Source organism: Lontra canadensis, unplaced genomic scaffold (genome assembly GCF_010015895.1).
Source record: "Lontra canadensis isolate GAN:19392208 unplaced genomic scaffold, GSC_riverotter_1.0 scaffold9, whole genome shotgun sequence".
NCBI lineage: Eukaryota > Metazoa > Chordata > Mammalia > Carnivora > Mustelidae > Lontra > Lontra canadensis.
Window position 1 is genome coordinate 16,458,413 of NW_022631003.1, and position 14,457 is coordinate 16,472,869.

The window sequence follows — 14,457 nt, forward strand, 5'->3', positions numbered from 1 at the left end:
GAAGGCAGACGCTTACCAACTGAGCCACCCAGGTGCCCCAATTAAACTTCCCTTTAATAAACAAAAATGATAACAGTAGTTAATAAGAGCTAACTTTTTTCAAGTATGTCAAATGACAAAACTAAAACAATTTAATAACAAGTTTGATGTCTTTTCTTTTTTAAATGTCCTTTATTTAAGAGAAAACAACCACGTATTGGGAGAGTACAGTGCTTCACAGCAAAGGGACACTGTTCCCAAGGGATCTGATGCACATTTTATAGAGCTTTAGAAGAGGCAACATGAGAACAGGGAGTGATTGGCTAGGTTGAGGATTTCCTTAGAAGGCTGGCAAGTCCTGTTGTCCAGGGAAAGGTGTGCTAGCTAAAGGTGGGTTGGAGGATTGTGACTGATGTATGTGAAATTTTCCCTATAGGTATTTCCATAAATGCAGGCTAACTTAGGTTTAGGTTTGTGACATGGGCCCCGGGCCACTCAGGTGGCCTCCATTTTGTGGGTCCTAATATACTAATGAACTTCATCAAATGCTTCCATGGCTGACGTCGTCCTGAACACTGGGCACACGTCATCCCATCAGGTTTCCTCAGCACCGCAGCAAAGGATGTTTTATTCTTACTTTACATTTGAGTGATTTTGTCATGATCACACAACTTGTAAGTCGTGGAGCCTGATTTTAAACCAGTTTGTCTGAGTCCGACTCTTTAAAAAAAAAAAAAGATTTTATTTATCTATTTATTTATTTGAGAGAGAGAGCAAGAGAGGAGATCTTTGGGGAGGGGCAGAGGGAGAGGGAGAAGCAGGCTCCCCGTGGAGAAGGGAGCCCCAGGTGGGGCTCGATCCTGGGACCCTGAGATCATGACCTGAGCTGAAGGCAGTTGCTTAACTGAATGAGCCACCCAGGCGCCCCTGATTCTGACACTAAGTCAGAAAAGTTGAATAAAGAGAAACAAAATGCAACCCACACTTATTGTTGAAAACAGTGGAAGATTATAGATGAATTTAATAGTGTTACCTTTTAGCTTTTTAGAAGGCAAGCAGGAGGAGGGAGACAGGAGAAATGGGAATGGAGGAAACTTGGCTCTCTAGAAGAATGAGACCTCTGGAAATAGCACCAGTCCGTTTTGTTCATTAATTTGTTGTACGGGTGTCTACTGGATGTCTACTACCTGCCAGACACTTTCTTGGGCCACGGAGATATACTTAAGAGGAAAATACACAGTGGAGATACTTAGATGGAAACAGATGATCCCGATTCTGCAGAAGTTTATCGTCTGGGAGCAATAGAGACAAAAGACACAGTGAAATGCAGTGTAGCAAGTGCTGTCATGGGTGCCACTCGAGGCTCTGTGGGAGAAAGAAGAAAGCTTTAAAGCTAGGTTGGTGAGCCAAGAAGTTTTTGCAGTGGAAGTGAACTTTGAACTTGGTCTGTGTCAAGGCTCTCAGATGAAGTGAGCTCACAGGGGAAGACATGTAGGTCCGTATCATTACAGTATTAGCATTGCTGATAGTGGGTGGGAGGCAAGGAGTCGGGCTGGTGATATTGATGTGGGAAAGAAAGGCAAAAGAAATGTAACTTAAAATCTCCTTACAGCTTGAGGCCCAGTGATAGGTACCTGAAATGTGCAGACCGCGACCTTCCTCAAGGAACTAGTGGTTGCCTAAGTGCCTTAATGCTTAAAAGTAACCTTGCCTTGGTAGCAGTCGCTCCTCAAGGTCCAGAAAGCCTTGCTTCCACATTCCTTGGAGATTTGTGCTATACCTGTCACTAATTAAAAAGTACACAGTCACTCCTCACAATCGCAGTGTAGCTCCTTCTGCCCACAGTCCTGTCCCATGAATAGGGGAAGGGTTAAGGTATAGGCAGGAGAGAGAGGAAACGGACTCCCCTTGCTGGGCCCTGAAACTACTCCTGGCAGATTGAGACGCTGAGACAGAGCGCAACAAGAGAACAGGCAATAAACCAAGACAGTACAAGAATCTCAACACCACAAGATTCCCAGTCAGTTCTCAGTAAAAGGCTGTCAGGCTGTCACTAAAAGCTCTCAGTGGCAACCCATTCGGGACCCCTCTCACCCTAGAGAGCTTTTCTTTCCTTTCTGTTCTCGCCCTCATTTAATAAATGTTCACTTCACTTTACCCTTTTGTGTCTGCAAGATTCATTCTTCCATTCGTTCTTCAACTCCGGGAGACAAGACCCCTGCAATCAGGCAACAGTATGGGTGCCAGACCAATACAGTCTTCAAACACCAAAGAAACAGGATGCCTGGGTGGGTCAATAGGTTAAACATCTGCCTTCGGTTCAGGTCATGATCCCAGGGTCCTGGGATCGAGCCCTGTGTTGGACTTCCAGTAAGCTAAGGAGTCCACTTCTCTTTCTGCCCCTTCCCTGCTGCTCATGCTCTCTCTCAAATAAATAAATAAAATCTTTCAAAATTTAAAAAAAAAAAAAAAAAAGCCAAGCTAAAGAGTCTTGACTGTATCCTGTAAATGATGGGGAACTATTATATATTAGGTACAACCTTTTGTTGTTCCTTTAGGGGAAACAAGGTCTTAGAATAGGTGGTATATTAAAAAAAAATAGGTGATATAAAAGAATGTAAAATGAAAAAGTCCTTGTTCTCAAACAGCACGAAAATTAGTTTGGCAAGAAACCAGCTAATTCTTCTATTGCATTTGGAAATCTTCTAGGAGTCTGGTAAAACAACAAAAAGGCAAAGCCAGAAATTGATATACACTGGGATGCCTGGGTGGCTCAGTAAGTTAAGTGTCTGCTCAAGTCATGATCCCAGGGTCCTGGGATAGAGTCTCGCATCTGACTCCTTGCTCAACGGGAATTCTGCTTCTCCCTCTGTCCCTCCTCTCACTCATTCTCTCTCTATATGTCAAATAAATAAATTAAATCTTTTTTTTTTAAGATCTTATTTATTTATTTGACAGAGAGATCACAAGCAGGCAGAGGGGCAGGCAGAGAGAGAGGAAGAAGCAGGCTCCCTGCTGAGCAGAGAGCCCGATGGGGGGCTCGATCCCAGGACTCTGAGATCATGACCTGAGCCGAAGGCAGCGGCTTAACCCACTGAGCCACCCAGGCGCCCCAAATCTTTTTTTAAAAAAATAAATTGAAAAATTGAAAAAAAAATTGATATATGCTGCCCAAAATTTCTCAATAACCTCCAGGCTTTTTCACATTAGCTCCTTCAGCCTTGAATGGGGATTGTCTCACTGAAAAATGTCTACTTATTTCAACGTTGAAGCGTTCTCCTCTGGGAACACTTTGTGCTTGCCATTTGACAGGCATTGTGCAGAACTTTATTTATTTATTTATTTTTTAAAGATTTTATTTATTTATTTGACAGAGCGAGAGATCACAAGTAGAGAGGCAGGCAGAGAGAGAGAGAGAGGGAAGCAGGCTACCTGCTGAGCAAAGAGCCCCATGTGGGATTCGATCCCAGGACCCCGGGATCATGACCCGAGCCGAAGGCAGCGGCTCAACCCACTGAGCCACCCAGGCGCCCCGTGCAGAACACTTTAAATACATCATCTTATCAGATCCCTATAACAAATTAAAAGGTCAGTTTTTCTTTTCAGTTGAGAAAGCAAAAACTTCAGAAGGTTAAGTGACATGCCTGTTTTCGTATGACTAAAACGTAGTAGAATCAGAATGAACCCAGTCAGTCTGATTTTTGACTTTAATCAGGAAGGGCAAAGTTAAGGGCACCAGGCTGGCTTACTCGGAGGAACATGCAACTCTTGGTCTTGGGGTTGTGAGTTCAAGCCCCAGGTTGGGTGTAGAGATTACTTAAATAAATAAAACTTTAAATATAAAGGAAGGGCAAAGTTAGATGAATAAAATTCAGTCCCTCTTTGAGCTGAAAACCGTGTTGATCGCATTCCTTGGGTGGAGTTTTCTCTTCCTGGCTTGGCTTCTCACATTGCTGTGGATACAGTCTAATAGAAATATACCTATGTATTTGTCTAAATAGACTGTCAGTGACAAGGCCTGGCATTTTTCATGGCTGTTCTAGTACCTTTCTCAGAGCCTTGCACATAATAGATGCTTAATAAGCATTTGTTCCATGAATAATGCCTGTCTCCTTTCCATGTCTATTGCAGACAAACCTCAGATTTTTGTGGCTAAGTCTATGTATTGATAATCTTTGTTTTGTGAACTTTTATGGGGGAAGAGTAGAGCAAGAGAAGAGAAAAAAATTCTCTGTCCTTTCCCATCCAATTACCTTTGAGGAGCTGGGAAGAGAGCAATTCACACTTGATTATCTTCCATCAGATAAATTAGCAGCACCTGAATTGCCAGGCAGTCAGGCGATCGAGCTCTCTCTCCAGCCCCACTGGCCAGCTGCATCTCCGCTCCGAGGCCATGATTCCTTGCCTGACCATCTTGGTTCTCCGTGTCCTGGTAACTGTGTCTTTGGGCCAGACTTTCCAATTCCAAGAACATGTCTTTCTCCAATTGCTGGGCTTAGACAAAGTGCCCTCACCCCAGAAGTTCCAACCAGTGCCTTCTATCTTGAAGAGAATTTTCTGGGATGGAGAGGCAGCAGCAACCAATGGGGGCTCCCGAGATTTATGCTACCTAAAGGATCTTGGTACGCATGGGAACATACTCCGACATCTCCTGGATCAAGGTAAGTAAATGAGCGTACATTCTAGAGAAAAGTCTGGCAGTTGATGGCATGAAGAAAGAAAAGAAGGGGAAGGTAACAATTACCGAGGGGTTTGTAGAAGGCCCAGTGCTGGTGTTTTACATATCTTATCTCATTTAATCCGACCACATCCTGAGTTTCCAAAGGCAGGGATTCTTATTAGCTTTTTAACAATAAGAAAAGTCAGTCTTAGATGGGAAATTAACCTGTAAACTATTCCAGAGCTGTTCAAGACCGTATAGCCAGAGCATGAGTAAAGTTAGGATTCAAAATAGGTTTTTTTTTCTGAATCAACACTTTTGTGCTACAGTTAAGGTGAAAGCAGCGAAGGTGGAATTATGGCTCAGGCTTCATTCTTCAGCCCATGGTTGGTTTATGCGCTGTGGTGCCTTTGGTATGGCAAGTGGGGCGGGGAAACATTATGAGTCCAGTTGGCCCCGGACATCAGGTTCCCATCTCCACACCTCGTCACTATTTTAGTTGGGTGGAAATGGCTCCTGATTTGTGAGTACAGAACAATGGTATACGCCATTGTCATACCCATTATACGATGATCTGAATAAATGCCGTTCAATAATTTGTCAAACTGATACCACCCACCTAAATTACATAGGTCAGTTGTTAAAAGTGGATTCTCCAAATAGATAGGTAGATAGACAGACAGACAGACAGGCGGTTCTCCTGTCCAGTTCCTACCCCTCACTCTACCACCCAATTCTTATTAAGCCAGAGATGGGTGATGTAATCTGCATTTCTATATAGCTTCCCAGAAGCGGGGGTGAGGGGGGTGGGGGCGTGGGGATCACAAGAGGAATTGAGGGCCCTGATTGGTTAGTTTTACAGTATCTGGAGATAAAATTTGAATACTTATTTGTCTGGGAAGCATTTCTTGGATACCTGCTATGTGCTGGGAACTGGGTATGGCCATGGGAATATAGAAATTAAAGATAAAGTCTGCCCTTGAAGAGTTTATAAAAGGTAAAAGAAAAAAAAGTTTATAGAAGTGAGATAGACAAATGTTAAAACTTCCATACTTTATGCTAAGTATTAGTATGTTAAAGACTCAAGACTTGGGAGTGGGGGTTCAGGGAAAATTCCTGGTGGAAGGTTAAAAGGTATGGAAAGCTTATCTGAAAACAGCTAAGGATTCTTCCCTTCCTCCCCCATGGAAAAAACTTTGATTTTTGTGGTGACCATCACCCCTCCTTAACCTTCCTCTAGAGAAAACCATCATTAATAGTTTATATGTATGTTCTTTCAGACTTTTCTTCTTTGCATATATTTATAATAGAAACTTGTATTTTTTAATAAATGGGTCATACTATATGTTACTCAAGTATTATGAATATCTCATACAAATCAGAACTAAAAGTCACAGCTATCTAATTTTAATGGCTGTACAATATGCCATTGTATAAACATGCTGTAATTTACATAACTGATGCTCTGTTGATGAGTATGAACATAATACAAACAATACAGCTTTACATCCGTTTTTGTTTTGTTTTGTGTGTGTGTGTTATGCTTTTTCTATTTCCCTAGGATAAATTCTTAGAAGGAGATTCTTAGATCAGAGAAAGCACATTTATACTTCTTATATATATAAGTGTCTTCCAAAATTTATACCCCACCATGAATGTATAAAAATTCTCACTTTCTGGGGCACCTGGGTAGCTCAGTGGGTTAAAGCCTCTGCTTTCAGCTGGGGTCATGATCTCAAGGTCCTGGATTTAGCCCCACATAGGGCTCTCTGCTCAGCGGGGAGCCTGCTTCCCCCTACCCCCTGCCTGCCTCTCTGCCTACTTGTGAATTCTGTCTGCCAAATAAATAAATAAAATCTTTAACAACAAAAAAAAGATTTCTCATTTTCCCAGTTTGAAAGCAGTCCTTACAGAAATATTAAAGAAACGTGTGGAATGATAGCATACGTACAGAAAAGTGTACAAATCCTAGAGAACAGCTCAGTGAATTTTCACAGAATAATCAGCGCCTAGAACCAGAAACAAAACAGAGCAACAACCCTCAGAGGAACCTTCATGCCCCCTTCTGGTTAATCACTATTCCTCTGGAAGAGTAACTTTTATCCTGTAACATTACTTACCAGTTTTGCCTGTTTCTGAAAACTTCACATAAATGGAAATGTGAAATGTATCCTTTTTTCTGTCTGGCTTCTTTCACTCAACATTGTATTTGTGAGATTTATCCATAGTGTGTGTGACTGTAGCTCATTCTCACTGCTTACAGTATTTCATTCATTCTGTGAAGGTATTACAAGGTACTTACTTATCCCTGCTACACTGGAAGGCCATTGAGTAACAATACTCTTTTAGCTTTTAATTTTTGTTATTCTGGTAGCAAAGCATGATCTCATTGTTTTGCTTTTTATTTCTTTAACAAGGTGGAATGTATTTTATTTATTTATTTATTTATTTTTAATGTTTTTATTTATTCTACACGGAGAGAGATAGCAAGAGAGGGAATATAAGCATGGGGAGTGGAGGGCTTCCTGCAGAGCAGGGAGTCCATGGCGGGGCTCCAGCCCAGGTTCTGGGATCATGACCTGAACTGAAGGCAGAGCTTAACAACTGAGCCACCCAGGCACCCCTGGAATGCATTTTTAAATGGATAATGAAACTTTCTTTCATTCCTTCCTTCATTCCTTTCTTCCCTCCTTCTTTCTTTCTTCCTCTCCTCTCCTCTCCCCTTCCCCCTCTCCTCTCCTCTCTCCCCTCCCCTCTCCTCTCTTCTCCTCCCCTCTCTTCTCCTCCCCCCCCCCCCCCATCTCTCCTCTCCTCTCCTCTTTTCTTTTCTTTTTTCCTTCCAAACAATTGCCTGTTTATAAACGCTGGCCATTTTCTATTGAGGAGTCTTCTTTTCCATTATGATTGATAAGCCCTCTTGGTCATTTGTAAAAGCTTGCTTTCTTTCTTTCTTTCTTTCTTTCTTTCTTTCTTTCTTTCTTTCTTTTGTTTTTTTGTAAAAGTTCTAATTATGAATTTAAACTCATGCATATGACAAGTTTCCTTCGTTGTTCTTTGTGGTTTTAATTTTGTTAATGACATCATTTTGAATATAGAAGTTATTTTATCTTCATGCTCTCAAATCTTTCCATCCTTTCCATTCTGGCTTTTTGATTTTCTTTTATGCTTAAGGAATCTGATTTAGTGCTAGGAGGAGGAAGGAAGACTGATAGGTTAGAATTCTAGCCTTGAACAGGAGAGGTCAACTTTTCAAGAAGTGGAGAAGATAATTACTGTGAAGATATCTCTGCCCTTGACAAGTTAGCCAACCTGTAAGAAAGATGTTTCCGTGGAATAGTGAGGGATAAAGAGTTGGAAAATAACAGAAGAATACGAAGAGCTAGAGACAGCAAATATAGACCTACCTTTCCAAAAGATGGTCAATGAAAAGAAAGAGAAGGATGATAAGGTAGGCTTGAAGAGGACGCCGGGTAATTTCAAATGCTTCTTTATTTTATTGTTTTTTAAAATGAGGCTTGAGAATGAAGAGACTTGAGAATGAAGGGGGAATGGTTAGAATATTAGGGTTTCTTGGGGGGGGGCGGGGTTCTTTCTCTTTTGTGTTTTTTAATGTAATCTCCATGGATCCAATGTTCGGTGTGACTGACTGAGCCAGCCAGGCACTGCTGGAATGTTTGGGTTTCTGGTGTAATTTCTCCATAAGCTGAATGGCCTTAGAAAATCCTTACGTAGGATTGGGGCTCCTGGGTTGTTCAGTCTGTTGAACGTCTGACTCTTGATTTCCTCTCAGGTAACGATCTCAGAGTGGTGAGATGGAGCCAGCCTAAAATAAAATATTTAAGATTTCCAAGGAAATCAGGTCCCTGGGTGGCTCAGATGGTTAAGTGTCTGCCTTCAACTCAGGTCATGATCCCAGGGTCCTGGGATCAAGTGCTGAGTTGGTCTCCTGATCAAGTGGGAGTCTGCTTCTCCCTTGCCCCTCCCTCTGCTGCTCCCTTCACCCCTCCCTCTGCTCAGGTTCTCTTTCTCTCTCTCTCTCAAATAAATAAATAAATAATCTTCTAAAAAATTCCAAGAAAATCAATTAAATTTTGAAATACTTTTATGAAAATATTTTAAACCAAATGTGTGTACAGTAACATAAATCGATACATTTATTAATACAATATATAATAAGATCCAGGGAGGGGACTGTATTTATGATAAATTCAAAGCAGTGTGAGCATTAATGTGATTTTAAGACATTTGCAAAAATTTAATCTATGAACATACCTATGATTTTTATTGGTAACAGTGTCATAGGCCGTGATAATATTATTGGGATTTGTTGCCTATATTCATAGCTAAAAGAAATGCTAAATCTCATTTAGAGTTCTGAGAAAATAAAGATGTAATTCTTTTTCTCATCCAAGTTCATGGACCTTCTAAATTCTATCCAGGACACCCTGGGGACCTGCAGATGTGAAGATAAGAACCTCTGGTCTTGAATGAGGAGGGAGAGAAACAAATCCTCCCTATGGTAGGGTTTGAGTATGACCGATAATTTTCCGCCCTGATTTTGCATATGTAGATATCATATAGCATTTGGCATTTATATCATATAGGTGGATATGAAGTGAAATATGTTTTGGTGACTCTCACATCTCTGTTCCCATCTAGGTCTCTTTCTTTACTCAGAGAAACTTCCTCAAGCCTCCCCTTGCCTGCAGAAGCTGCTCTACTTTAACCTGTCTGCCATTCAAGATACGGAGCAGCTAACAATGGCCCAGCTGGGCCTAGATTTGGGGCCCAACACTTACTATAAGCTGGGACCGGAACTGGAGTTGGCTCTGTCCCTGGTTCAGGAGCCTCAGGTCGGGGGCCAGTCCATCCCCAAACCAGGGAAAAGGCTCGTGTTACAGTCAGTCCCATGGCCTCAAGGAGTTGTGCGCTTCAACCTGCTGGACGTGGCGAGGGTTTGGAATAACAACCCCCGGGAGAACTTAGGTTTGTTGCTAGAGATACTGGTCAAGAGCACCAGAGACCCGGGGGTGAATTTTCAGCTTCAGGAGACCTGTGCCAGACTGAGACAGTCCCTTCAGGCTTCCCTGCTTGTGGTGAGTCTCAACCCGGAGCAGTGCCACCCTTCATCCCGAAGAAGGAGGGAAGCCATCCCTGCCTCTAAAGCTTCTTGCAAGAACCTCTGCCATCGTCACCAGCTGTTCATCAACTTCCGGGACTTAGGCTGGCACAAGTGGATTATTGCTCCCAAAGGGTTCATGGCCAACTATTGCCATGGAGACTGTCCTTTCTCCCTGACCACCTCCCTCAACAGTTCCAATTATGCTTTCATGCAAGCCCTGATGCATGCGGTTGACCCAGCGATCCCCCGGGCTGTCTGTATCCCCACCAAGCTGTCCCCCATTTCCATGCTCTATCAGGACAATGATGACAATGTCATTTTACGACATTATGAAGACATGGTGGTTGACGAATGTGGATGTGGGTAGGCTGTGAGAAATAGAAGGGGTATTCTTAGAGTAAGTCTTCCAATAAAACTAGTCACGTGCTGTATGACTTCTTGGGTCTGAAATACCAGTATATTTGTATTTACGACTTATTTTCCTGGAAAATCCATCACGATTAATCATCTCCCTAATCTCACACACATACACACACATCAGCCCTAATGATCTAACAGTCATGATGCACTTGACAGTCTATTAGACTCTAGATAGGAGGAGACTCATATTTATTGGTGGTCTCTTATGGGCAGGTATTATTCTGTGTGTTACTTAGAAACATCATTTCAGGTTGTTTCTTGAGGTAGGCCTTATTTTTTATACTTCATAGAGAAGTTTATCAAATACTTTAGGGAATATCAAATTTCCCTAAAGTCATCAACTTTCTCTGGCAGATCTCACAGGCTAACAATGGTACTTAAAAATAAATTATTTTGGAGTGTCAGAGTGGCTCAGTCATTAAGTGTCTGCCTTCATCTCAGGTCATGATCTCAGGGTCCTGGGATTGAGCCCCACATCAGGCTCCCTGCTTGGTGGGAAGCCTGCTTCTCCCTCTCCCACTCCCCCTGCTTCTGTTCCCTCTCTCACTGTCTCTCTCTCTCTCTCTGTCAAATAAATAAATAAAATCTTTAAAAAAAAAAAAAGTTATGGGCACCTGTGTGGTTCAGTTGGTTAAGTAGCAAACTCTTGGTTTCAGCTCAGATCATGATCCCCAGTATCTGGGATCAAGCCCCAGGTCGGACTCCACGCTAAATGGAGAGTCTACTTGAGGATTCTCTCTCCCTCTCTCTCAAATAAATGCTTCCCCCATTCACACACACTTTCTTAAATAAATAAGTAAATAAATCTTTAAAAACTTATTTTGAGATAATATAATATGAAAAATAATATTAAAATAGTACCTGATACCTACATTTCCTTCTAGTCTTTTATTGTTGTCATATATGATTTTTATAGCTGAGATCACACTGTTTATACAATTTTGTATCTCTCTGTACTCAATGAGACCATAGGAATTTTTTTTCAAATCACCAATATCTACATAGTTCATTTAGTGGCTGTATTATATATGATTATTTAGATGATACATATATTACTTAAGGGAGTGTTTATCATTGGGATTTATATTGTTTACAGTTTTCATGGTGAAATAGTGTTATGACTTTTTGTTCATATGTCATTGTTGATATTTTGTCCCCACTTAGAAACATTTTAAACCTGGAATTACAGTCAAAGGTTTAAATTGGCTCTTGGGGTAAAATGTAAAATTCACAGACTTTAAATACAAAACTCTAGACTTGGTTGGATACTTTGGACTGCACCAGGAAGTATGAGTTCACTCATTTCCCTGTTGGGAGAACTAAAGCGCAAGTTTGTCAATCACTGCTTTATTTACTCCCTTCTTTAATGCCATTTGTCACTATCTTCTGTCAACTTCACCACTCTCACCTGGATTACTGCCACAACTTTTAATTTTTGTTTTATTTTTAGGTTTTTAAAAAATGTTGATCATTATAATTTAACTATATTACAAACACACATAAAGATGCCTATCTAACCCTCCCACTCTCTTCCCATTCTCCTAATGAAACCACCATCCTGGGGTACATCCTGGGTAGCCTAGTTTGTTAAGTATCTGCCTTCGGCTCAGGTCATGATCCCAGCCAGGGTCCTGGGATCGAGCCCAGCATCAGGCTTCCTGATCAGTAGGGAGTCTGCTTCTCTCTCTGTCCTTCTGCCCCTCTCCACTTCTCATTCTCTCTCAAATAAATACATTTTTTTAAATCCTAAGGAAAAAAAAGAAACCACCATCTTGAAGTTGATGTCTTTCCCATTCCCATTCTATAATTTTACTACATAGGTTTAGAACCAAAGATAATGTAAAGCATTGCTGCTTAAATATGTAAACTTTATAGAAGCAATATTGGAGTATATTCTTCTACAACTTTTTTTTCCTCTTTTGTTTCAGAGATTCTTACAGGTTGATATAGTTAGGGATATAATTGATCCCCCCCTCAAGTGCTGAGCAGTAATCCATTACATGTATATTTCACAATAGATTAATCTTTTACTGAACACTGAAGGCATTCAAACAAACTGCAACAATCATTTCAATAGAATGGACACAATTTTTTTTTTTTTCAATCTCCTCATCTAGCCAGGACTTCAGTGTAGAACAGCAGTGAATGGGTAATTTATAAGGACAATGGAGATGAGGCTACAGAACTTATAGCAACTTTGAATGCCTATCCTTGAACACAAACAAAACTGATGTATAAAAAGCACTTTGTCAAATGCATCATTTGAGCTGCAAACATTGTTCTGACGGATAGCAGGGGGAGACTGGCTTTAGATCTATCATTTAGAACAATTTAGTGAAACAATCACGATGTTGCAAACAATAACCATCTGCGTCAATATGTTTACAGAAGGACTTTCGAATTGTATTTGTTGAAGAAAGAGCTGAGCAATCATTGTAACAGAAGAAAGATAGGTGGTTGTTTTGGTAAACATAGCAATACTTTGGTGGGGGGGGGGGGGCTAATGTGGTCCCAGCATTCCTGGTAGTGCATTCAGCCTTGAACAAGTGAGTCTGATTAGCATAAACAAAATTCATAAAATTTCACCTGCAAATCAGTCATCAATATATGGGCTTACCATAAGATGCCAAGGGAAGAGGGTTAGCTAGCATAGTGTGTTTTATGGAAAAGTGCACATGGAACACAAGTTAGCATAGAACATGTACTGGGAAATCAGAGGAAGGGAATTAGTTAAATGATCCAAATGGCAAGATTGATTAACCTCCAGGTCCAGATACTAGAGGAATTATAGTCATTTCAGATCATACCCTTCTATTAATATTCTTTAATTGGGCAACAACATGCTTGCTTGGATAATGGCTTTCTTATTTATAATACGACATGAGTAAATAAGCTGCTCATATTGATTGGGATGGTCCCAAATCATGTTGGACAAACATTACAAATCATCTTGTACTGGCAACCCTTTCGGATCCCCTCCCTCTTCTGGAGCTTTGTACCATCACTTTACTATCTATCACTCAATAAACCTTGGTTTGCTGCCAAAAACAAAAACAAAAACAAATCATCCTGTGGTGCAGATTATTTCTGAGCTAAATTATCTTTACAGTTTTATTTCTTTTTTTTTTTTTAAAGATTTTATTTATTTATTTGACAGTCAGAGATCACAAGTAGGCAGAGAGGCAGGCAGAGAGAGAGAGGTGGAGGCAGGCTCCCCGCGGAGCAGAGAGCCCGATTCGGGGCTCGATCCCAGGACCCTGGGATCATGACCCGAGCTGAAGGCAGAGGCTTAACCCACTGAGCCACCCAGGCGCCCCTACAGTTTTATTTCATTGAACTGATCTTTATTTTTTATACACTATCATTTTTAAAATATACTTTATATATTTTTAAATATACTTTAAAAAATATACTTTTTAAACATAAAATATACTTACTGAATTTTTATTTCAGCATAACAATAATTTATTTTATAGTATTATGGGAGAAAGCTGGTTATTCAATCTTCTCCTTGCTTGTGTTCTATGTAGATATATATTTACAATAAGGACTACTTTTTGGTATAAAAGGTAATCTGATCCAAGTGTTTAGGAGATAATTTGGGATTTTAGAAGAGAGTTGCACAAAATCAAAATAGATTCTTTAAATCATCTGTCATTAAAATATTAGAACAGAAATAGTAGTAATTAGGGGCACTCAGTCTCGTAAAGTAGTAGAGCCAGTAAATGCGTGGCTCAGTCAGTTAAGTGTCTGTCTTTGGCTCAGGTCATGATCTCTGGATGCTGGGATTGAGCCCTGCATTGGGGCTTAGCTGCTTGACAAGGAGTTGGCTTCTCTCTTTCTCTCTCTCCTTCTGCCCTTCCTCACCACTCGTTCTCTCTCTCTAATAAATTAAAAAGTAAATCTTTAAAAAAATAAAATATAAAATATAATAAAAGAAATAATAGTAATTATAAAATGCCATTATTCCATGGTTAGTGGTATTAACCAAAGTATTAGAGCAGTGAAAATATTAAAGAAATAATACTTGCAGACTAGAATGGGAAAAAAATGGAGGTTTGAATAAAACTTAAAGTACTCATTGAAAATTAAGAAAGAGTTGGTCTATGTTATAGTAATTCTTGGTTATGGAGCACATAACTAAGTAGAGTCTTCTTTTTTTTTTTTTTTTTTAAGATTTTATTTATTTATTTGACAGACGGATCACAAGTAGGCAGAGAGGCAGGCAGAGAGAGAGGAGGAAGCAGGCTCCCTGCAGAGCAAAGAGCCCGATGTG

General features: G+C 40.5%; 1 protein-coding gene across 1 annotated transcript; it reads left to right on the top strand.

Moving 5' to 3' along the window:
* The first annotated feature begins 4,372 nt into the window (after positions 1–4,372).
* On the top strand, positions 4,373–10,128 carry GDF3 (growth differentiation factor 3). The gene is made up of 2 exons (XM_032855379.1): positions 4,373–4,640; positions 9,299–10,128. Exons 1-2 carry the CDS (start codon positions 4,373–4,375, stop codon positions 10,126–10,128), a joined length of 1,098 nt encoding a protein of 365 aa, XP_032711270.1.
* The last annotated feature ends 4,329 nt before the right edge of the window (positions 10,129–14,457 follow it).

Excerpts from the sequence above, each read along its gene's own strand:
- GDF3 (XM_032855379.1), top strand. The coding sequence starts at position 4,373 with ATGATTCCTTGCCTGACCATCTTGGTTCTCCGTGTCCTGGTAACTGTG. Across the intron at positions 4,641-9,298 it reads CCGACATCTCCTGGATCAAG|GTCTCTTTCTTTACTCAGAG; the intron begins GTAAGTAAATGA and ends GTTCCCATCTAG.